Below are 20,881 nucleotides of genomic sequence, written 5' to 3' on the forward strand. Positions count from 1 at the left end.
CTCATATCCATTCTTTTCTTGCCGTGGATAACGTTTTTAGAACGTGTACTAGTGAGATTGTGATTGGTGCGCGTTGGCTGCCTATAGGATGTCGTAATAGGGTATAAGACACAACGCAGTCTCCCAGTCAGTGTAAGGTGATTTTCGATGTCTTCTTATTCCTGTATTATTGTTGTTCATCTTTGATATTTTCAAGGCTGAAGAGCGAGGATCTAAGCATTCCTGTTCAAGACATCGTAAGGATTCTTGTCCTGGACGCCGGAAACATCTGTGGATGCCTCGGCTTCCTCCTTGGTGACTTGCTTGGCACCCTTCTTCACGGGGGAGAACCCTTGTTCAGGCTCTTGATTGTGGGCAAGAAGTGCCTTCTGCTTCGAAGAGGCGCGTGTCCGAATCGGAGAGTTATCGGCGGTGGTCTGCTGAGACTTCTTCCGGAGCGCCTGGACCTTGTTGATTGCCTCATCCTCGGTGGCTTCGCTGGTCTCGCCACTCATCTCAACAGACTTCTGAATCTCACGGCTCACACGCATCAAAGCATCAAGACCGGCCTTCTCAGCTGCGTGCATGTGAATGGTTTGCTGGGGACTAGGGTCCTTGCGAGACAAGTAGGAGCGAATAAAGAAGCGGACGAAGAGGTAAGTCAGGGGCAAAAGATAAGTCACATTGAGCCAAATTGCAAAGCCCTGGCCGCTGGTATCCATGCAAGTAACCATGGGTCCCACATGAGGATTCGAGGTAGCGCCAGGAATTTCCGGCGCGTAGCCGACGTTTTCGGCAATGCCTTCCGCGCCAGCGGCACGGAAACCGAGCTTCTTGAGCCAAGGTGCCACGCCGGAAGCGGTTGCCGCGGCCACAGTGGAGCGAACAGCAGGTCCAGTAGCAGCAGCCGTAGACTGGGGAGGTAGAGTGTAGTGGACGAATAGGTAGGCAGCGGCCATAGTGGTTCCAAACAGGAACTGTGTGATTTGCATGGAGGTCAGGGAACGCTTAATCATGCCGGGGACACGGATGCGCAGAGCAGTCACGGTGTAATAGGTGTACTAGTTCGCAGTTAGTACGCTGCAAGTTATGCGTTCAACCAATCATACGTACCATCATTGCATGGATTGCCGAATTGACCAGGGTGAAGATCCAGATGGGAGGGGCAATGTAACGGATGCCGGCCCACATGCACATCATGGCACCGGCGTGGTGGTAAGTCTGCAGGGTCGAGCTCTTCTTGCCCTTTGCTAAGATAATAGCGGTATCTAATACCTCGTAGAACTTAGACAAGTAGAAGATCCAGCCCAGGTATGCCAATCCCTGATTCCACATCCGACCGACATCAGTGGGGTCGGGCACTCCGCCGTCGGCTAGTTTGTATTCAGGATTCTGGATGGACCACTGGTTGGTCAAAGGGTCGTACGTGGCGGCGTTACCGTAGCCTCGGGGACCATTAATCTTGCAGAGCGCATCTGTCACACCGATGAGGCCGTTGGGGTCATCCCGGCCCGGCCACGAGTTCCGGAACGCCTGGAACATGCCGGCGAAAGTCCATGCGGAGTAAATGGCCAGGAAAACGTTGTGAAGGATGACGAAAAGCTTGAAGAGCTTTGACTGACTGAATCCCCAAGGCTTGTATCCACGACTCTTGTTCACGCGATTGAGCAGGCACACGGTGACGGCGTACACGCTGGCAATGGTTATGGGGACGCGTACGTCAAGTAATTGGTTATAAAGGGTAGGAGGGATGTTAAAGGGCTGATTCCATGTTGGCTCTGACACCTGAGGAGCTGGAAGAGTGGTGGGGAGCTCGTCCGGGGGGAATTTCAATAAGGAGGCGGGCGGGAAGCCGATGCGCACGACGGCTGGGCCCGACGCGGTCTCGACGTTCAGATCGAACATAGTGATAGAAGCCCAGACCGTCGGGAAGGTCAGAAAGGGGAAATATGAAATTCACTCTATACAAAGAATGAATGCTTACTTCCTCAGGATATAAAGGGAGAGAAGTAAGATAGCAATTTCTCCTGCGGATAGCGGGAAAAGATTTTATGGGAAAAGAAGAGATGAAACAAAGATACAGAGCACAACGGTTGTCGGCAAGGAGAAAGAAGAGCTATTAAATATGCAACACGATCAATCCCCTCTGGAGCTAGACAATGAAAAGCCCGAGTGAATGCAGGACGACCCTAGCAGCAGATAAAGGATCAACTCGGTCGACAATGAGGCAATTGATGAAAAAAAAAAGAAGAATGCATGGAAGATAAATGATCGACTGGCCTCAGCCAAACAAACCAAGCCCTTCGTCTTTGAGTTCTGGGGTCGCCAAACGGTTCGGATCAATCGGAGCGAAGATTATCTCTAGAAGTGGAGCCGCGATGCATTTTGTTGGGAATTTGGCACTGACGAACGGGCTGAGGACCTCGGCCCAACATTTATCTAGGAAGCATCTCTTTTAGATCTTTGGATGCTGTCTTGTGAACAAGGAGTTTCTCATGCACTTTCACTAGGTAGTCCTATCAATAATTAGTCTCTTATCAAGGGATTTGCGCCGTATCATTTAGGCTGAGTGTAGGGACCAGTGCTCTCTAATTGGTCGCGCGCGACGTATTCCCTGATGCATAGATCTATACTAAATATTATTTTAGTCTTCCCTCGGCTCGTAAAAAATGGGACAAATCTTGAGACAGACTCACGAATAGCTGATTGTCATTGGATCGATAGCAGTAGGTAGTCCTTCAGTATGATGGTGGTATGATGATGAACTTGCTTCCTTGCCATGGTTCTCCAAGAGGCGTCAATCATTCTACTACTAAAGTGGTAAGTAGTGGTTGCATGACTCGTGACCGCTGAGTCATCTGTTTCTGTCCTCAGGCATCCACGGCAGGGAGGTTTTACCATGTTATGATATATGCACTGTACTCCCTCCAGAGGATTTGCTTTGACTTGTTGAATTCAGATTAATGACATATCATCAAGGCCGTATTTCAATTTCTCAATATAATGTTTCTATCGACACACTGCAAAGGCCATATTCAATCCAGTGGAAAATGTCCCTGACATGACAAACGGACACCTTGTCCGTACTTAGACCCAGGCTACGAATTGAATATTGGCTGGTATTTGTCTGTACAGCACCCAACGCTATATAAACCGCAATGATAATGGTGTGATGCCTCAATAAATTAACGCCGGACTAGTAATGGTACAATCGCTACAACAACTTTCGATGCCGGGAAAATACCTTTACATGGCACGAAAGCCAAGTCAAGGAAAGATGAGAATAATGATACGAGAACGAAAGAAAAGAAATACAAGAAGACAAACATCCAAGCGGGTATTGACTAGTGGTATGATCAACCCCCCGCTCAGCGTGGTTTGGTTCCAAGTGGCACCGGGGGAGGTGTCGGGGACTGCGTTGGAGACGGCGCATTCACCGGAGTAGATCGCATCCCTGCCTTTTTCGGAGGAGGCGGTGGTGGCGCCTTCTTTCGACTTAGAGTCTCGCTATCAATGCAAGAGTTGGTGCGACTGAGATTGGGGTGAGGAGGCACGGGTGGAGCTGAGTCGGAGTGCGCGGAACTCTTCCGATCATCAAAGAAGCTGTTTACGCGCTGGGATATCCCGTACTTCTCATTGAAACCACTGAGCTTCTGCTTTCCTGCCTGAATCTTGTCATCGTGTTTCTCGCGGAAGTCCCTGATTGCAGATGTAGTACTCTGCGCATCCGCCGAGGACTCAGATAGGTTGCCTCGAGCTGGCGGGGGAGGGGCTTGAGATAGACTCGCCGATCCGGTTCTCATTTGCGAAAATCGCGTTTGTAGCTCACTGACTGGTGCTTGACCAATTGACCCACTTGGAGTGGCAGCTGGGGAAGCAGACCTCGGGGAATCGCCACGGCTCCCGATTCCAAAAGCGGGAACGGAAATTCCCGCCTGAGCAAGGCGGGAAGTAGCCCCTTGATTCAGGTAGCCATCCGAGGACTGTTCTGCTGTTGAATGGGGAGAGTATGCAGGCGGAGGGGTAGGTGGATGGGACTGCGGTGTGGAATTGGTTCGTGGAGGAATCCGGGGCGGGATACTTGGCTTAGTTCCAGAAGCTGCAGGACCCGCAGGTGACCCCATGCGTCTAACTGGAGGAGGTGGGAGGGTACTTGGGTCTACCCCTGTCCGGTTTGCACGATATGGCAACGGAGGGGGCGCTGGTTTCTCGGACTCTGCCTCAGCTTCGGCCTCCTCTTGTTGTTGACGAACACTCTGTTGATGGATCCGTTCCTGCGATAAGGGGGCGCCTAGGCCCCTCCGGTCTGGTGTTGTTTGATTCGGGACAGCAGCGGCACCATGATAGTTGATATGCTTCGGTGGTGGTCCAAAAGCCGCTGGGTCCTTGAGCGATGAAAGAGGCCTCGATATGTGCTCCTCACGATCATTATCCCTGTCTTTCCCTTTCCCCATCCATCCGGCCTACAGTGTAAATTGCAGTGTCAGCCTGCCTTCGGTTGCTTTCTTGTGATGGTGGTAACACACCACTTGGTTAATGCCTTTGAAGTCACCCCTCCAGCTTTCCTTTTGGCCCTCTTTACCCTTGGGGTGCCAGCCCTCCTTGAAAACTCCTTTGATTCCACCCATTGTGGTTGCAGTCTCGGTTCACCAAAGAGTCCCTTGCACGGCTTAGCGCTATCTGAATCCAATGCGAGGTGGATGATAATGATAAGAACGAGAGCGGTATGTCACATCATTACTGAGTCTAACCGGATGTCGCTTAGTGCCGCTTAGTGCCGCTTTTGTACATTATCTCCAATCTCCGTACTGTCACGTGGGCTCTGTTCAACGTACTCTACAGTGAGTATTAATCTTATTTCATTTTTATTTGCTTTTTACTGTGCTATACACATGTATTTAGTGTTCTTTGTTGCAAAACGTCCATACAACACTTGGGCACAAACACCTTTCAGTGTAACCATTTCAAGGTTCCAGGAACCCCTCTTGTAATTTGATGTCCCGCATTCTAAACATCAGTATGCCCTACTCTTCATCATTCCCTACCCAATGGGGTTAGTGGTTCGTATTTATGGTGTCGTCCTGATTGGTGGTCGCGGATCTTATTGTTTATTAGTAGGAAAGTATAGCAACAAGGAATGAGAAAGCTACGGAGCGATACTGCACCATGTCAGCTTCCCTTTGTCTGGAGATTCCTCTCCTCTCCTTTCTTTATCTCTAGGCTCTTTGCCTTTGCAAACCCTCACTCTTACTCTACTCTCTTGCTGGTTTTGCATACCAATTATGGATTATACCGGGAACACAAGCATAGCCCATCTCTGAACGGTATCATCTCTGCGAACTATGTTGTTATATTTTGGTCGATTAGGGCCTCTATTTTCTTCCTCTTGGCTTTCGGTGATGGAGTAGGTTACGCCTAATGTGAGACTCGGACGCGTTTAGTGTTTCATCCCTGACTTAGTTCTGTTGTTGGCAGTACTTCACACACCGTATTCTCTTCTCGTAAAAGCGGCCTTCCCACTTTGCTTCCTGGTTATTTCGTGCGGGCAATTGTTAATAGTATCCTTAGACGTACTTGAGCTTTGAGTTATATAATAGGGTCTACAACTCTTAAAGAAATCACGTCTATATACTTCTGTTGCAAAAGGCAAGACATGGACCGTCCTATAATGAGCCTTCTGAAAGACCTCTTCGCTGTACCGTCCCATCTAAACGTCCACCAAGCCCACCAAAGGCAGGATTGTGGCTATTGGTGCGATGGGTAATCGAACTGACGACCTCCCTTGGGCGCTGGCGGACAGTTTCCACCATATGGCACTACAACGAGTACCATATTCCTGCCAGACCCACTCAAGACGACATCAACACTCCGACAAATGATCCAGACAATCCTAACTTCTGTGCAGTCGGATGACACCGACTCCTCGAAGAAAATTAACTCTATCCCGGATCGCGTTGGATCAACCAAAACTACCATATCGCCCTTGCAACCAGCCTTGACTCCCCCATCTCACATCTCACCAAAAGAGCCAACCGTGGCGATGCCACCAATAGTCTACGAACGTACAGGTCTCCCATATCCACCAAGGATCCGGAGTACATTCGATACTGTAGCCCAATGGGCCCCAAGCTTATCCCTCGACTCCACCACCACAGCTGCGTCCGAGCCTACAACACCATCCACCCTAATCCTAACTACTAACCCGTCAACATTCAGAGAAACAGAAGCGAATAGCAGCAGCAACGGCGGCCTCAGCACCAAAACGACAATCGCCATCGTGGTCCCCGTTTCCCTCTCCAGATTGGCCATTTTCGTAGGACTACTACTCTGCTTCTCTCAGACGCCGTCACCGAAAGCAACCCCCAACCCCAACAAGTCCAACCCTCATACAAACACTACCAAAGAACGAACACACCTGGGATTACGCGTTCACACCAACGGAGCGAACCTCGTTCGCAACCATGGTCCTCCGCAGCCCCCACAACCAGAGCCCCCCAATCCCAGATACCCAGTCGTTGAACCGAGAGCTACCGCCGCCGCCATCATCAGACAGCTGCAACGGCGCCCAAGGCCGCTTCACCGAACAGGTTCACTCCATGTACGCACCCGCTGGAGCTCCAATAGCTTTAACAGAAGCCAACAGTAGTTTACACGAACAGCATACGTCTAGGACCTCGCAATGGCCCCTCTCGCCGTTCGATGATCCCGCGAATAGAGACGGTGATGCTGTTCCCGAGGTTTCAAAGTCGAGTGATCGTCTGGGTACGACGCAGAACAGAGATCTAGATGATATGTCGTCTATTTCATCGATCGATGATAATGACCGATGGAATACCCGGTCGTAGAGTTACTGGTGGTGTGTGCGCTGGTGTCGTAGGCTTTTGGTTGGGCCGGTTAGATGTGATTTCGGGTATTTTGGTCTGGGCCGTCAATGTGTCTTTTCGTGTTAGGTAGGGTTTATTTAATTATTTATTTCTACTTCTTTGTATATCGAGGAATAATATATATTTAAGAGCTGAAATTTGGATTTAGCAAATTCATTTCTAATAGCCCTATTGATAGCGCACATGAGGAACTGCTTTGAAAAGGAGACTGACCGCTCACTTATTTAGGAAGGAAGGCTAATCCTATAATGGAGAGCGGTCCCGCCCAGAACCGCGCTACTAATACCTCGAAAACCACACCTACAGAAAAGAGGCATGTCACGTAGAAAGTAGACCCCTTCTATCTCAGAAGAATGACGTTTGTATTCACCGAAAATTAAACTAAGTAAGTATTTGGCTTAGTGTTTACTTTGGAGTCTATAAAACGTAAACCTCGACTTGGTTGGTGGCGTGAGCATGCTATACTGCCCTGCAGAATATACAGTTTTCAGAGGTCCAGGTTACATAGTGTTCAACTTTTTCTGCCAGATCCTCAGTCAGTTGGCCGCCTGCTGGACAACGGAGGTAGGGAGCAGTCAATCCCTTTGACCCTCTTATAGCCATACCGTATTTTGTTTACTGACTGAATTGCATACAATTTCTACTAGCGAGTCCTACTCCCCTTTCAAGAATACTTAGTTGATGTTCTCTACAGCTCGAACTAGGCTACTAAATGCTTCAACACCTTGTGAACTCCATTATTCCATTCGGCATGGATTTAGTACCAAGTGACCACTTGACATAAGATTCTCACAGAATATGATATAGGAGATAATATGGTGATATTGAGTCTATTCAATATATACAAAACTTTTGTGCCAGCACCAGAGAAGGTAGTGGTGGTGCGTGCAGCGAGGTATATGTACAGTAACATGGTCTAACGCCCACCAAAGTCGGGCTTATAGGCGATCACCTTCCCCTTCATCAGCTCTCTCAGGGCCATCGTGGCGTACTGGCTAGATCCCAGCTGGAATTTCAGAACAACAGCAATCTTGTCGGCGGAGTCCGCATCAACCGCGGGTTGTTGCTTGTTGTTCAGTTTCTCTAGTTCTGTCTGCACAAACTGTTCATCATCCTTGGAATACAACTTCACCTCGGCGGAATAGTCCGCTCCCATTCGGCTGAGGAACTTGCGGTAGCTTCCACTCAAGCTGACGTCTTTCCATTTGCGCCGCATGTCAAATGGATCCAGACCGCCGCCTTGCGCGCTTCCCATGAAGCTCTTGTAAAAGTCGGTCATAGCGTTGGAGGGATAAAGCACGTCAAATCCTGGCAGGGGAAGAACAACGTCGAAGATTGTGTACTTGCCACTGGCGGCTTCCTCGGCCGTCAGGGCGCGCGCGCGTACGAATGCGTCCTTCGCGGCGTAGGCGCTGTCCGATGCCTGTGGCGCAATGATCACCTCGCCGTCTGCATCGACATCAGCGGCAGGGCCATTGGCGTTTTCGTTTTTGTCGAGATGTTCATGAATGAGGACCAAGTCTCCCTCGACGACTTTGTCGCCGTATAGGCGCCACCGCTCTCCTGCAGCGAAGTTCCAGACCAATGATTGGTAGGCGTGCACATACATCAATCGTAGGTTCCGGGGAATCGACTGCAGGGCTCCGAGGTAGTCTTTCGTGGAACGGCCAAGTTGCCGTATCAAGTTGGTTTCGGCGGAGAATTTCCGGGGCAGCTTCTCGACAGCTTCGTTGATTCTACCTGTTGTTTGGAAGATGTGGATGGCCTCTGCACGAGCCTTGTCATCCGAACTGATCAAAGCGGTGGAATTGTCGCCTTCTTGGGCAGCCGCCAGAATATGGGGACTGTAGTGAAGGATGGCATCGCAGGCGCCCTTGAAGTCACCTTGTAGCATCTTCACTCCCACAGTGTCCGTCCGTGTCGCAAAGGTTCCAAAGCGCTGAAGACCATAATAGTTGAAGTAACCTCGTTCACGCAGGTTTCGCAAAGCCGACCCCACAAGCTCGGTGGCTTTGGTAACAGCGGTTTCACGATCCTGGAGATCGATACCTGGAATATCACATTCGCGCAGCGTAATAACGAATTCATTTCCAGCGAGATCACCCAGCTCAAGGCCATACTTGCGATACTCAAAATCACCAAGGGCCGCGTTGCGGAGAGTCGAATTCAATTTCGCAAGTCGGTCGGCCTGCACACGGTGAGCGCATGCTCTCTGCACCGTCACTCCGCGTCGGTCCTTAGTGCCAGCAAATTGGAAGCTCTTGGGGTTCAATTTCAATGAGCGTGCGATAAAAGATATGACCTCCATAGTATCTTTGTTCTCCTTGTAGATGGTAAAATGCAGGTAGGGACCTCCAAGCTCATCCCAGTTGACACGGCCGCGATCCCGACCACCCTCGCGAGCGCCTTGCGCCTTGCGCTTAGTCCGGTTTGCAGCCACCGAGATAGTCATCAAGCCTTCAGCGTCAGTCGAAGACTCGATTTGTGAATTGAAGATGCGACGGATCGCCTGATGCATCTTGATGCGCAGGTCCCGATCATTTACCACAACAGTTGGGAGTCTACCCAAATCACTCGGCCGAGCCTTCTCATTGCTCTGGGCGCGTTTATACAGCGAGATAATTTTCTTAACGTGATCTGCGCCAAAGTAAGATTCCAACAGCGCTTTGTCATCATCTGAGATCTGGAATTCAATCGTAGGTGTCTCCTCTGTGTTGGCTGACGCGTCAACCGCAGCCGCAATCTCTGAGTTCTCCTGTTGCTGGCTCTCTACTGGCGTTTCGGTCTTATTGGTGGAGTCTTTGTTATCCGCTTCCGATTGAGGTCCGGCAAGGGTATGTAGATGCAACACTTCGCCCGAGGGAACGATCTCGTTGACCAAGAAATCGGTATATCTAACATCCAACAATGGCAATCAGTTCAAAGCTTTCCCCACCCCCTCAGTTTCAAGTAAATACCTTTTCTTCAAAATTCCAGCAAATCCCGCATTCTCCGGGCTGACAAATTCGGTAATTCCTACTTCAGCCTCCTTCAATGATTGGGCGTCACTTTCAGAGATTGCCGCGACTGCTCCATCGAAAGGGGGGAGTGTAGCCTCATCGGTGACGGGGGTATTATCAGTCTTGATCCGCTTACGCGGGGACTCAACAAGGTCGGCACCTTCCATTGTGAGTAAGAGCGGCGAGGGTGATGCCAAGTTGAAGCGGGAGCGACAAATAGAGGCTATGAGGCGGACTGTTGGAAGCTTTGATAGGTTTTGCTTCTGCCGCTCCGAAAGGGGCATAGCGTTGCCCTAGCCCTATTTATCTGGTCAGAAGACGGCTAGCTATACTAATGGAAATGTTCATTATTTGATCTGATTTTACCTTATTTTTATTCTGTTATTGGCTTTGCAACATGAGCAGTGAAGGTGTTTTCTTCATAGAGGTCGGAAAATAACTAGAATGAGCCCTCGCTCAGCAAAACCTGCAATAAGTACCGTTATACCCTGCACATAGTAAGCTAACTTTTATCAACAACATTCAAAATGAGGGTAACCTTGCAAAACTAAGAAGACTTTGCCTATTTATTTGAGATATGCTCTTAGTCTCGTTTTCTCCGCCGATGTGCATTTATACTATGAAGCAGCTACTTTAAACTCAATGAAATTTGGCGAAGAGAGGGCAAGGCCGGCGTTCAAGGCATTACCTTAGAACTCAATCTCAACATCATGGACGAATATAATTAAAAGATGTAGTAAGAAGCTCAATATACACTCGAATTATGTTCGAAGCCAATGCGGCAAGCACTTCGGCTATATACGCATCCTTCAGTTCTCTAGTGCCATGATCCTCGCCCATCTCATCGACGTTTCTGTACCTGCTGCTTGGAAGCTTGACACTAATGCACCAGCACTGCTAGATGTGAGAACTACGGTTCGAAAAATATATGTATCTATAGCGAGAGTTCGCATGACATTCCCTGAGCAAGCAGTCTCCATCGTCCCGACGCGGATAATAGGCTAATAGCATGCACTAAGGGCCACTGGGTTAGCGGGAGGCACCTATGCCAGAATGGAAGTTATCAAGGCGCAGTTTGGCCCCCACTGTGGATATCCTTGGTCACTCTTATCTCAGCAGGTCCGATATCTTATAGGGTTCACGGGGGGGAAACAGGTGGGACTACATTGCTTATCTCGGACTAGGCACGGCAGGCTATGTTGTTCACTAGACAGGGAAATTCAAGGGTATATGAGAGCCCTCGCTTGTCATGCAAGATCTGTTCTCACGCTGTAGGAAGGATTAAAACATAGGGGTTGAGCTAGATTGTTGAATGCCACCCCACTAGTAATTTTTACAGGATCTCCGTCTAAAACTTCCCATTCCGTTTTGGTTCCAGAAGACCCGTGGACACTTAAGCGTATATCATACTGTATTAATCATATTACGCCTGTTGCGAAACCACCAATAATATGGTCTGACAGTAAGGCTGTGTGCTCATCTCTAAAACCGATCAACGCCCACAAACGGCGAGAACCGTTCTTTTATTGTCTATTTCTCCACCGTGAACCGAACCATGAGTCCCCTGAAGTCAATACACGAAACCACATTTCTTCTTTTTCTTCGTCAAGGCTTTTTTTTTTTTTTTTTTTTTTTTTTTTTTTTCTTTTTCTTATTAACGTGACAGTTAACTTCACTCATTCGTTTTACCCAAATTACTCGGCAATGGGTTCGAGAAGACAGCGGAAGCTACTATGCGTCCACACCATAGGTACTCGCAAACTAACCCTCGTACTTTTGGCGGCCCTCGTCTACTTTGTTCTCTACCATCTACCACCACCACCAAAGACCAAGAACAATACGGGCTCAGATAGGAAACCACCCAAGTATGATGTGGATACTACGCCGCGATTTCTTCACCTCTCACCCTTTCGAGAGGACCCTGACACGGAATACGAGAAACATGTATCAGAGGCCCTGTTAGAAATAGAGAACACAGCCCTACGCGAAAGCAATGGGGATAGCTCTGCAGAAGATAGAATCTGGCAAATTGCGCTCGGTAAACGTGTCGAGCGAGAAAGTGACTCTCTTGAATTTGAGCAGGAAAACAGTGAGTGGAAGTACTCTGTAAGTCACTACGCCACAAAGGAATTAGTCATGTATCATGCTCAACCTATGCAGCTCGTGGATGACAAGAAGGCATCCAAATTCATCACCGAAATGTTCTCAAGTGTACCGCAACTCAAGAAGTTGTACAATTCTTATCCGTACCATGTTATACGCTCCGACCTTATCCGGTACCTTCTCCTCTGGTACTACGGAGGCTTCTACGCAGACATGGACGTGTATCCTGCGCGGTCGATCAAGTCGTGTCCAGCATTAGAGCCGCTCTGGGAGGGGGATGCAAAGAGCCCGAATGTGTCCCTTGTTGTAGGCACTGAAATTGACGAGCCACACGCCTCCCCACGTCTCATGCGTGAATGGCGCTGGACCCGCCGCTACCAATTGATCCAGTACACCATCTATGCGCCACGTCGCTTTAGCCCCATACTTCGAGAGGTGATTGTTCGAGCCCTATCGCATACAAGACGGCATATCAAGCAAAGCAGCTTTATTCTGGGGCCCCGCTATAATGAGAATACGATTCTGGAGGTTACCGGTCCTGGGGTATTTACCGACGCCGTTTTGGACGTAGTGTCTCAGACACTGCCGCCAACTCACAACTTGGTTGAATCGTCTATAGACGCGGATGCTGACATCGGAGATCTCGTCTCGCCATCTACCGGGGTGACTCAAAGGCGGGTGACATGGGCGCCCTTTACCAAAATCAAGGAACCAGTTTGTGTAGATGATTCAGAAGCCATGAAAGGAAAATCTATGGGGGGTGTCTGTGTCCTACCCATCAGTGTATGGGGGAACGGACAAAGGCACAGTGGCTCCGAGGGTTTTCGCAGTCGACACGCATGTATCAACCACCGCTTTGGCAGGACCTGGAGAAAGGGCTGGATGGAATATTTCTTTGGTTAATTCAGTAACGGTGCTTCTGTTTCATGGCCGGTAAATCTGCGGCGGCCAAGGAGACGCTTGCATCGACCCGACAAAAGAACTTTCGGAAAGCCAAAACGAGGCAGTTAGAATCTGACTCGAGATTCCTAAATATCTTTCGGCAAATACTACAGTCATGAGACTGGGCTACGATGGCCGATCCAAAGGGTAAACCACGTATCAATGACTGTTCTCTAGCGGAACCAGGGATGAAGGCAAGCCGAAAATAACCGTTTGGACCCCTGGCCTACAGCTAAGGATCCGGAGCGTATGGATCCCAACGGGGACACAGTAGTCAGCGAGTATAAGGGTAGGGCAAACATTGAGACCCTTATCTGCCTCAGCCGGACATTGTATTTACTGTATAACTTTTCGAGGCCTCGGTGTATGTTCTGGGCACTGACAGCTTGTTTTACCCCTACAATATATTGCAGCTATAGCTGTTGTCATGTGTCAATTTGATAAGAGCATAACCCCCTAAATCCCCGCTCGTGTCTTAAGAATATGGGATTCTAGACGCCGGGAATTATGTTTTCAATCAGGTAAGACAGAGGCTACGTTATCGTGCAGTAGGACCTAGCACTGTATCATGGTTGACGCAACCCCAAAAAAATTATGTCTTCATCTTCTTGGATATAGTTAATGCAGAGCTCTCTTCGGTTATTCTATCTTCCATCGACAAACTGCACAAGATGGTGGATTCCTTCGTCCGTGGCAATCGCGATCCCGAGGCAAAAACCTTTGCATCCACAAGCCAAGTTGGAGTAAGGAAAGAGGAGAATCTGTTATATGTTCCTGAGCAGTTATGTGTCAAGTGCTAGCCTAGCACATTTAGAGTTATTCTTCATGCTCTCGAGGCTAGAGCCGCTTGAGCTGCTCAAACCTCTTCCGATTAAGAGAAAGAATGGACGCTATGACTACTATGTATTTTGGACCACTCCTAAGATAGAATTATCTAAATATAGCATCGATTTATTTCGATCAAGAGTTACATTCGGTTGAAGACTATTTTGGTCAAGGACGAAGATGAACCTGTTGCTTGATACCTTTATCGACAGGGAAAAGTCTCGAGGAGACAGGCTATTTACTGTGTACTTATTGAATATGCAGGCAAGGGTCATGTGATTCAACAGTTCTTCATTGAACAACTCGGATATACAGTGAGCTGGGAATTTTGTCTTTATAAGGTTATTTATTCAGCTGCACAAATGGACAGAAGTCTATGTTTGAAGGGGAAAGGGGGCACGCATTCTGTCTGTTACCTGGAATATAGTATGTATGCTTTTGAATAGATTTGTAATCTGGATGTGCAAGTCTCCACTAGTACAACAATAGGTTTGCCACTCTGTGGTCCCTTTTATATTGCTTATATTGAGAGAATACTCATGTTTCTCTCGAGTGTTCGAGTATGTATACAAGCTTCTTAGGTTCTGGCTTTTACTGCTTTGTTCACAACCTCATTCATTTTCTTCTATTTCATGTCCAAGTCGAATATATCTTGAAGTTCCCTACATCCTTAGCCTAAGACATAAAGTCACCGACTAGAAGACAATATCACTCACCAGCAACAAACACCATCTACGAGGAAAGAAGACCCAGTCTTTCACCGAGACCGAGATACCGAGTACGGACGTGAACCGTCACTTAAGAGCAATAACCCACTTAGAGAGGCGATCGAGCGTAAGTTAACCCTCTTCAAGAAAGGTGTGATGGTTGATGTCACATAATAAATACTCCTGTATGTTTTTCGATGTACATGATGGAATTAACGCCCATGAAGCTATTGTTGACTCTGACAAGGAAATGTATAGGTTCTGAAATTAGGAAAATATTGTGCATGCTAACGGTTGGTCAGTACTCCGAGTACAGCCAAACCGACAGCCTGCAGGGAGAATATATACGGGTTTGTTACAGGTTCTATATTCGAGAGGACACTAATGAGAGAGTGCTTTATATAGCCTTAGAGATCTCTCAAAACAAGTTTCTCTAGATTTATTCCTATTGCGACTGAGCTTGAGCAGGAGTCTATATTTGGAGAGAGGAGAAGCTGAGAATGGAAAGGATAGATACCCATGGCTTTGTGTCCATAGTCATCATTGAATGCTGTCCTTTGTCTACGAAGGAGTATTTATTTATATTATCTATTAAGCATTGTGAATACTCTCCCAACCATAAAGGACTCAACAACGGTCTTTTATCTCTTGCCTCGCCAGCAAGTCTAGAAGCGTTATAATGAACACCCTAAACTTAATACCATTGACTTCAACGAGTACAGCAGATCAAGGCCAAAAAGCCTTTCCCAAGATCTCAAAGACATCCAACTATAAAAATTAAGCTCATCCTAGCTGGTCGCACTACCTACCCATCTTCACCTCTACTCCCAATCTCATCACAACCCTAAACCATACCAGCCCCCCAGAAGCAAAAGCCTACTTCTTCCAACTAAACCGCAAAAAGCCATAATGGCGACTTGAAGTACCCCCCAAGAGTCCAACGAAGGCATGATATTCAACAAACTCGACGTCGAACGTAAGGAGCAGGCCTTCTCGTTGAGAAGTATTCCAACTTCGTTGGGGTCTATCTCGACCTAGACGCAGAGACAGACACCGACAACGCAGAAGATTTCATCTTAGCTTCCAGACGGGCGTTAGGGCATAGACTGCAAAGGGGAGGGGGAGGGGCGGGCCGCGAGGGGCGCCCCGTCAATCCAAGGGGCAAACCCCCGAAGTAAGGCATAAGGGTTTTATGGAGCTTTCCGTCGGATGCGCTGACTGCCGAAGAAGTGTGCAAGGAGGCGTAGATTTATACGAAAGCATTTGAGGAGCTAGTAGACGAAGGACAGGATTTAGGTTTCCAGTTTGTTTAGATGACTGCTGTGTGGTGAGACTTACTCGTCCCGAGAATGTCCAGAGGGAAAGGATGGATGTTTCCGTGACTTCGATTGGGTATTCTTCTTGAGAAGATCTTCTCTCGAAAGTCTAACCTGGTTTTCCGTTTTACGTTTTACCCAGAACCTGGGAATTTTGTACTAGATGAGTAGGGTGCCTCTAGAGCTATTGTTTTATGGCATGGAAGAATATCAAGTCGAATGGCGATTTCATACTCAGTACATGAAACCAGTGATAAAAACGACATAGAAACAACAAAAAAAAAAACGCTTTGAACGTGTCAGAACCACCATGAACATGGTGCAGACACCACTCTATCACTGAACCTAACATGTCTATGGAAACGTGGTCTATGTATGTTCAAGTACATAGGGTATCTTTCATGTCTTCGTAACGAGTCATTTCCCTTCCCCTCCGTTTGTTTTTCTTTCTGTAGTCTCATGCTTCTTCGGGTAGAGCTATGATATCGTGATCGTTGCTTTAAGCATTGTGATAAGGCTCGCTCTCGAAATTAATCAGTTATGCAAGATTGGTGGGCGTGGCTTTGGCGTCTCTTGTTGAAATATGCGGGACGTATCCAAGTTGAATTGGCATCAGTTCGATTCCACCATCCGATTGCGCAGAGTCAGCACATCCATGGGCTGGGCACCGCCACCTTCCCAGGCAGCTTTAATGGCCTGAATCAACCCCCAAACCGCTTTTCGAGCTTCCTCGCGGCCCGTTCCGGTATGGAGCATGGACTCATAAGGGGTATGCGTGTGCCGAATATGAGCTTCCACTGCCAGGTCGGCCTTGCGCCCATCTGTTTTAGTCGCTGTGCGTCCAACCCGACCGGAACCTTTGAGAAACGCATGGTTGAGGATCGCCTCTAGAGATTCCGCCGGCATAAGTGGGAACCGAGAGCGTAGGACCTGTCGAGAGTGAGCCAGATCTTTCTCGTCGCGAAGTTTGACAGCGTGGGCGCGAGTCTCAGCGGTCTTAGCGGCGGACTCAATAACCGCTGCATATATGTCGGAGGGGACACGAATGCCGAGTGTTCTCTTCCCTGTCTTGTCCTGCTGTTGGTTAGAACCTTAACCAAGGTAACTAGACAGGAAACATTATCCTTACATAAACGGTGTAGACGACGCGTTCAGATGCTTTCGTGTTCGCTCGACAGTTGCGAGTAATGTAAACATCGCCCTTGGGGACAAGCACATATCCTTGAGGAAACGGCTCCCTGTCAAAACAATTCTGTAGGTTACTTTCCCGTTAGCGAGGCATGGTTCTTACATGGCCTAGCAGCTGTAGCCTAAGCAAGGGCCAAGCGAAAGGGTCCCCAAGCGCAGCCCAAAACTTATTGTTGTAAGAAAACCCACGTACCTTTTCGAAAGGCTCAGTTGTGCGCGGGATCAAGCCAAATTTTGAATACCTCCAAGGCCGTTCCCCAACCTTACGTTCTGGGTGCTTGATCTTATTGCTACCACCAGCGCTAAAAAGACCCCCACGGCTACGTCTGGCCGTGAGACTATTTCTGCGAGCCTGGGCTAAGATGGACTGAGGCGATTTCGGAGAAGTAAAGGATTTCGTGCGATTCCTTCGACGGCCACCCGGTTTCCCGGGGACATGTCTTCGAGAGATTCTGTTCGCCGAGGATGTCATAATGTTTCAAAATGGGACAAAACAGAGAACGATGACAGTAAAATGAGAAAATCAGTTCAATTTGGAAGGCAGGTACGATATCAAATTCGTAATAATAGAGGATGAAGTCGTTTAACACAAGAGGCCCTGAGTATTCAGGGACCAGATTCGTTATCACCGACTACCAACATCAAAGGGATTGATAAGGAAGAGAAAGAGCGATGGCCGACACGAACGGTAAAACTAGCAGTCGCCCCCATGACGTGGACCAGTAGCTTGACGTAACTCCTTTAATAATCCATTTTAAGGGTCTTCGTATGTCGTACTATTCAACGAAGATGTATGGATTATGCAGGGGCAAGACGAGTCGATCGTACCCTTTTCTGCCCAAAATTCTTGCGTATCATTTCCCGAGCGGTCAACTCCGGCTCGGCGGGGAACTTGGTGGCTGTGGCGCTGTGACTGGTGACTAAAGCCTGCCTGAACTGTCAGGCAAGAACTACTGGCAAACACTTTTACATCAAATTATCGTTATTCTACCAACTCTTCATCTTCGCTCCATAAGTAGAATTTCTCGGGTAGGTACCGACAATGGTATGCAAATTTCCTGGACAGACAAGTTTCTGGCCCGTTACATGTGTTCACTAAGGTTGACATTGGTGACCCATAAGTATGATTCGGAGCATTATATCACCCGTGGAAGTAATGAAGCATCGGGGGTTGAGCTCCTTCGATCTTCAATTTCGACGAACATAAGAACATCTTCTCCATTATTGAGCCTGAATTCATTTTTTTGGTTGGAGTGTGTTACGATGAAGAAGGTTTTAAGTTCGTGAAGGAGCCAAAGATAGGGCAGTCCTACCACTTTTCTCACCTATATCTACCGTTTCCTTAATTCGAAAGTTCCACAAAGTAACGTTTGCTGTTGTCTTGGGTCATTTGGGTAGAGCCATTATGTAATGAACAATATGTAATTGCTGAACCAGGGTTAGTTTCGGGCTTCATCATAACTGACTTCTGCTTTTATAGACTGCCTATACTGGATGTGTGCGATCATCGAGGCATAGTGGAATATATCCATAATTATAGGCTACCTTTCCGTCATATCTACTTATGTTAGCGCTATGTGATATCTAACTGAGTTTTCCTGTTCACGTCGCATATCTTCGGACGGTGTATATAATCTCGCAACGTTCGAAGCAACATCAGGAAAAGTCGCAAGACTCTGAGAAGGTTGTGCAGATTGCTCTGGTGAGAAACTCTCTGGCAGGGACAGATTCAGGAACTCATTACCCTCGAGATTGACATTGTGGGAATCGGCAATGACGCCGTCCGGTGTCTAGAGATTCTCAGCTAGGAAATCGCAACAATCGGAATTCTGGTCGTCAGTTTCTGGTCCCACCCTACCGGTATTGAGAACACATCATTATCATTATCCACTCTATCTCCTCTAGTGAATGTTGGAGTGAATGTGTTAGTCTCCGTTTCAGTGGACCCCAAAGGTAAAGCTGGCGGAAGGGCTATTCCATCGATTGTTTACTTCCTGGGGCCAATATCATCTGGTGAGCGCTCCAGATTGATCAGAGATGCCTTTGTTTTTGAGAAGCTCGTTGGAGACTTTTCATGCACGACAATAGGCGCACTGAGCTTCTCTGGCAATAAAGCTTCTGAGAGGGGCGGAAAGAGAGAGAAAATACGAATGTGAACCGTAAAATACTGCTCAGTGCTTTTCTCTTTGCAACCACCACCCTTGGCGGTCGTGGATCGGAATTGGAGCCTAAGCCAGGAGAATGGGATAGGGGCAATATAATAGCCACGCGTATCCACTTTTGTGTTGGTTGGCACATGGGCTATAGGGCCTGCGGGCGCCTTGCCTTCCCTGTTTGACTTTGGCACAGTGATCATCTTGTCTTCATCCGCGTTGATGCTCTCCGTTGCAGTGTGTGTGACACGAATCTCACAAGGCTCGCTTTCGACTGCAGGGCTGTCACCAAGCCGACTAAGCCCTTGATGAGAGATAATAGTCCCGCGAATGTAAAAGATATTCCTGCGATAGCATACGACACGTTATCCTGTGCTTGGTCCTTGGAGAAATGTGCCAGAAGTCTGTGCAGCAACAATTGCAGGGTCCAGGTTGGATGAATGGCCAGACCATGTGCGTCTCTCGACAAATAATAATGCCTGATGCACACCCTCTATTCGAGACGACTTACGTGAATCATTGTCCTGAGGTTGTTTGTTAACTGCAATGCTGTCTAGCTTCATGCTCGTCACTTCGTTTGAATATGTGACTGGGATCTTCTTTCATACGCATACCTTGGAAAAGGTGTTTTACATCAGACAAAAGTTGATGGGTTTCTCTAGCTTCTCTGTTCAACTTACTTCCCAGCAGTTACTCAACCCGAAGGCTAGGCCTCTTTGGGCCCGTCGAGTATTTATCTCTTGTTCTTACCTATATCCCAATCTAGCTTCTTTGTTCTGCGGTATATTTTCTATCCTCATAGTCTAGAAGCCGCTAACCCACAGTCTCTTACCATTGACATAATTACCGGCTGCAAACCCATTCAAATGCGGCCAGAAAAATGGGAGTAGTGCGATAAACATGATTTGGCTACCTAGGTGCAGACTGCTACTGCGAGAGCAGACCCGATTATGCACGTCCGGGATGGTAGCGGGCACATCTAACTGTATATTTTCTGAAATTCTATTCCTGTGTCATATTATATCGGGTTGTGACAGACCTCTGGTCGAGGGTCCAAGAACATGGAGATCCAAAAACTATAGGGAAATTGAACTAGTAAATACGCCGCTGATTACGAAGGCTTCCCAGCTGTCAACGCCAACCCGCAATAGACAAAGGCTGTCTCACACTACCTGAACTAAAAAAGCCAAATATAAACAAAAGTCATGTATGGTCGTAGGTGCAGGTTATCTGTTAACGCTATATAGCCATGATCATCTTCTAGGACTACCAAATCTGGGTCTTCTCTGGGTAAGGTGCTGCTCTTGATCTGAGAAAGAATGACGCGATTGAAATGATGCGACCCATTCTGGAATTTTTTGGGGTTGGTGAGACAATTGAAGTTGGAGGAGCTAAAGCCAAAAGCGCCATTAATTTGAGCGTCCATGAAGCCTTGGGCTAAGACTTGGGCTAAGATCTTACTGTGCAAATCTATGTTGATCTCTGCCACATCTACATCTCCTGACAAGGGGTCACCGATTTTTGCAGACTCCGAGTCTACCCACGAATCCGGTGCGACGAGTTTGAGGGCCTGTACAACGCGGCCGTTGAGAATACGATACAGCAGGGCGATATTTGGGAGTAGACCTTTAGAAGTTCCAGATTTGTTGCCAACCAAAACCCGTCGTAGATTCGGACTCATAATAACTACGTCGTGCAGCTTGCCTGGGGTTAGGGTTACATGTGAATGTAACAGAACGATAAGCATGGATTGTTAGGCTAAGATTACTAGTACGTCCTTCCTAT

The 20,881-nt window shown here is 47.9% G+C and overlaps 8 protein-coding genes across 8 annotated transcripts; 2 read left to right on the forward strand and 6 right to left on the reverse strand.

The window, feature by feature from the left end:
- Positions 1-83: 83 nt before the first annotated feature.
- On the reverse strand, positions 84-2,065 carry BDW43DRAFT_116694 (elongation of very long chain fatty acids protein). The gene is made up of 2 exons (XM_032038014.1): positions 1,093-2,065; positions 84-1,040 (listed from the first exon to the last, which is right to left on the reverse strand). The coding sequence occupies exons 1-2, from the start codon at positions 1,882-1,884 to the stop codon at positions 213-215; spliced, it is 1,620 nt and encodes a 539-aa protein (XP_031905282.1). The 5' UTR covers positions 1,885-2,065; the 3' UTR covers positions 84-212.
- A 756-nt stretch (positions 2,066-2,821) lies between these two features.
- Positions 2,822-4,681, reverse strand: BDW43DRAFT_261670 (uncharacterized protein). Its single transcript, XM_032040333.1, has 2 exons — positions 4,506-4,681; positions 2,822-4,442 (listed from the first exon to the last, which is right to left on the reverse strand). Exons 1-2 carry the CDS (start codon positions 4,605-4,607, stop codon positions 3,348-3,350), a joined length of 1,197 nt encoding a protein of 398 aa, XP_031905283.1. The 5' UTR covers positions 4,608-4,681; the 3' UTR covers positions 2,822-3,347.
- A 1,098-nt stretch (positions 4,682-5,779) lies between these two features.
- On the reverse strand, positions 5,780-6,542 carry BDW43DRAFT_261672 (uncharacterized protein). Its single transcript, XM_032040334.1, has one exon. The coding sequence runs from the start codon at positions 6,286-6,288 to the stop codon at positions 6,034-6,036; it is 255 nt and encodes an 84-aa protein (XP_031905284.1). The 5' UTR covers positions 6,289-6,542; the 3' UTR covers positions 5,780-6,033.
- BDW43DRAFT_261673 (uncharacterized protein) lies at positions 6,520-6,913 on the forward strand. The gene has a single exon (XM_032040335.1). It carries the CDS (start codon positions 6,576-6,578, stop codon positions 6,822-6,824), a length of 249 nt encoding a protein of 82 aa, XP_031905285.1. The 5' UTR covers positions 6,520-6,575; the 3' UTR covers positions 6,825-6,913.
- Positions 6,914-7,708: 795 nt separating this feature from the next.
- On the reverse strand, positions 7,709-10,076 carry BDW43DRAFT_261675 (pseudouridine synthase PUS7). Its single transcript, XM_032040336.1, has 2 exons — positions 9,821-10,076; positions 7,709-9,757 (listed from the first exon to the last, which is right to left on the reverse strand). Exons 1-2 carry the CDS (start codon positions 10,027-10,029, stop codon positions 7,780-7,782), a joined length of 2,187 nt encoding a protein of 728 aa, XP_031905286.1. The 5' UTR covers positions 10,030-10,076; the 3' UTR covers positions 7,709-7,779.
- A 1,419-nt stretch (positions 10,077-11,495) lies between these two features.
- On the forward strand, positions 11,496-13,293 carry BDW43DRAFT_261678 (uncharacterized protein). The gene is made up of 2 exons (XM_032040337.1): positions 11,496-11,968; positions 12,023-13,293. Exons 1-2 carry the CDS (start codon positions 11,567-11,569, stop codon positions 12,866-12,868), a joined length of 1,248 nt encoding a protein of 415 aa, XP_031905287.1. The 5' UTR covers positions 11,496-11,566; the 3' UTR covers positions 12,869-13,293.
- A 2,672-nt stretch (positions 13,294-15,965) lies between these two features.
- Positions 15,966-17,759, reverse strand: BDW43DRAFT_261682 (DUF2293 domain-containing protein). Its single transcript, XM_032040338.1, has 3 exons — positions 17,137-17,759; positions 16,885-17,007; positions 15,966-16,829 (listed from the first exon to the last, which is right to left on the reverse strand). Exons 1-3 carry the CDS (start codon positions 17,413-17,415, stop codon positions 16,368-16,370), a joined length of 864 nt encoding a protein of 287 aa, XP_031905288.1. The 5' UTR covers positions 17,416-17,759; the 3' UTR covers positions 15,966-16,367.
- A 1,171-nt stretch (positions 17,760-18,930) lies between these two features.
- On the reverse strand, positions 18,931-20,777 carry BDW43DRAFT_306312 (uncharacterized protein; the record flags this gene model as incomplete). The annotated part of the gene is made up of 2 exons (XM_032046003.1): positions 18,931-19,393; positions 20,335-20,777. 2 exons carry the CDS (start codon positions 20,775-20,777, stop codon positions 18,931-18,933), a joined length of 906 nt encoding a protein of 301 aa, XP_031905289.1.
- Positions 20,778-20,881: the final 104 nt, after the last annotated feature.

The sequence above is a fragment of the Aspergillus alliaceus genome (assembly GCF_009176365.1).
Source record: "Aspergillus alliaceus strain CBS 536.65 unplaced genomic scaffold BDW43scaffold_3, whole genome shotgun sequence".
Classification (NCBI taxonomy): Eukaryota; Fungi; Ascomycota; class Eurotiomycetes; order Eurotiales; family Aspergillaceae; genus Aspergillus; species Aspergillus alliaceus.

What these genes read in the sequence shown, in the direction of transcription:
- BDW43DRAFT_116694 (XM_032038014.1), bottom strand. Translation starts at nt 1,884, where the DNA reads ATGTTCGATCTGAACGTCGAGACCGCGTCGGGCCCAGCCGTCGTGCGC. An exon ending in CGGCAATCCATGCAATGATG is followed by an intron (nt 1,041 to 1,092) that starts GTACGTATGATT and finishes ACTGCGAACTAG; the next exon opens with TACACCTATTACACCGTGAC.
- BDW43DRAFT_261670 (XM_032040333.1), bottom strand. Translation starts at nt 4,607, where the DNA reads ATGGGTGGAATCAAAGGAGTTTTCAAGGAGGGCTGGCACCCCAAGGGT. An exon ending in TCAAAGGCATTAACCAAGTG is followed by an intron (nt 4,443 to 4,505) that starts GTGTGTTACCAC and finishes TTTACACTGTAG; the next exon opens with GCCGGATGGATGGGGAAAGG.
- BDW43DRAFT_261672 (XM_032040334.1), bottom strand. Translation starts at nt 6,288, where the DNA reads ATGGCCAATCTGGAGAGGGAAACGGGGACCACGATGGCGATTGTCGTT.
- BDW43DRAFT_261673 (XM_032040335.1), top strand. Translation starts at nt 6,576, where the DNA reads ATGTACGCACCCGCTGGAGCTCCAATAGCTTTAACAGAAGCCAACAGT.
- BDW43DRAFT_261675 (XM_032040336.1), bottom strand. Translation starts at nt 10,029, where the DNA reads ATGGAAGGTGCCGACCTTGTTGAGTCCCCGCGTAAGCGGATCAAGACT. An exon ending in GCTGGAATTTTGAAGAAAAG is followed by an intron (nt 9,758 to 9,820) that starts GTATTTACTTGA and finishes GTTGGATGTTAG; the next exon opens with ATATACCGATTTCTTGGTCA.
- BDW43DRAFT_261678 (XM_032040337.1), top strand. Translation starts at nt 11,567, where the DNA reads ATGGGTTCGAGAAGACAGCGGAAGCTACTATGCGTCCACACCATAGGT. An exon ending in ACAGTGAGTGGAAGTACTCT is followed by an intron (nt 11,969 to 12,022) that starts GTAAGTCACTAC and finishes CAACCTATGCAG; the next exon opens with CTCGTGGATGACAAGAAGGC.
- BDW43DRAFT_261682 (XM_032040338.1), bottom strand. Translation starts at nt 17,415, where the DNA reads ATGACATCCTCGGCGAACAGAATCTCTCGAAGACATGTCCCCGGGAAA. An exon ending in CAACTGAGCCTTTCGAAAAG is followed by an intron (nt 17,008 to 17,136) that starts GTACGTGGGTTT and finishes AGTAACCTACAG; the next exon opens with AATTGTTTTGACAGGGAGCC. An exon ending in GCGTCGTCTACACCGTTTAT is followed by an intron (nt 16,830 to 16,884) that starts GTAAGGATAATG and finishes AACCAACAGCAG; the next exon opens with GACAAGACAGGGAAGAGAAC.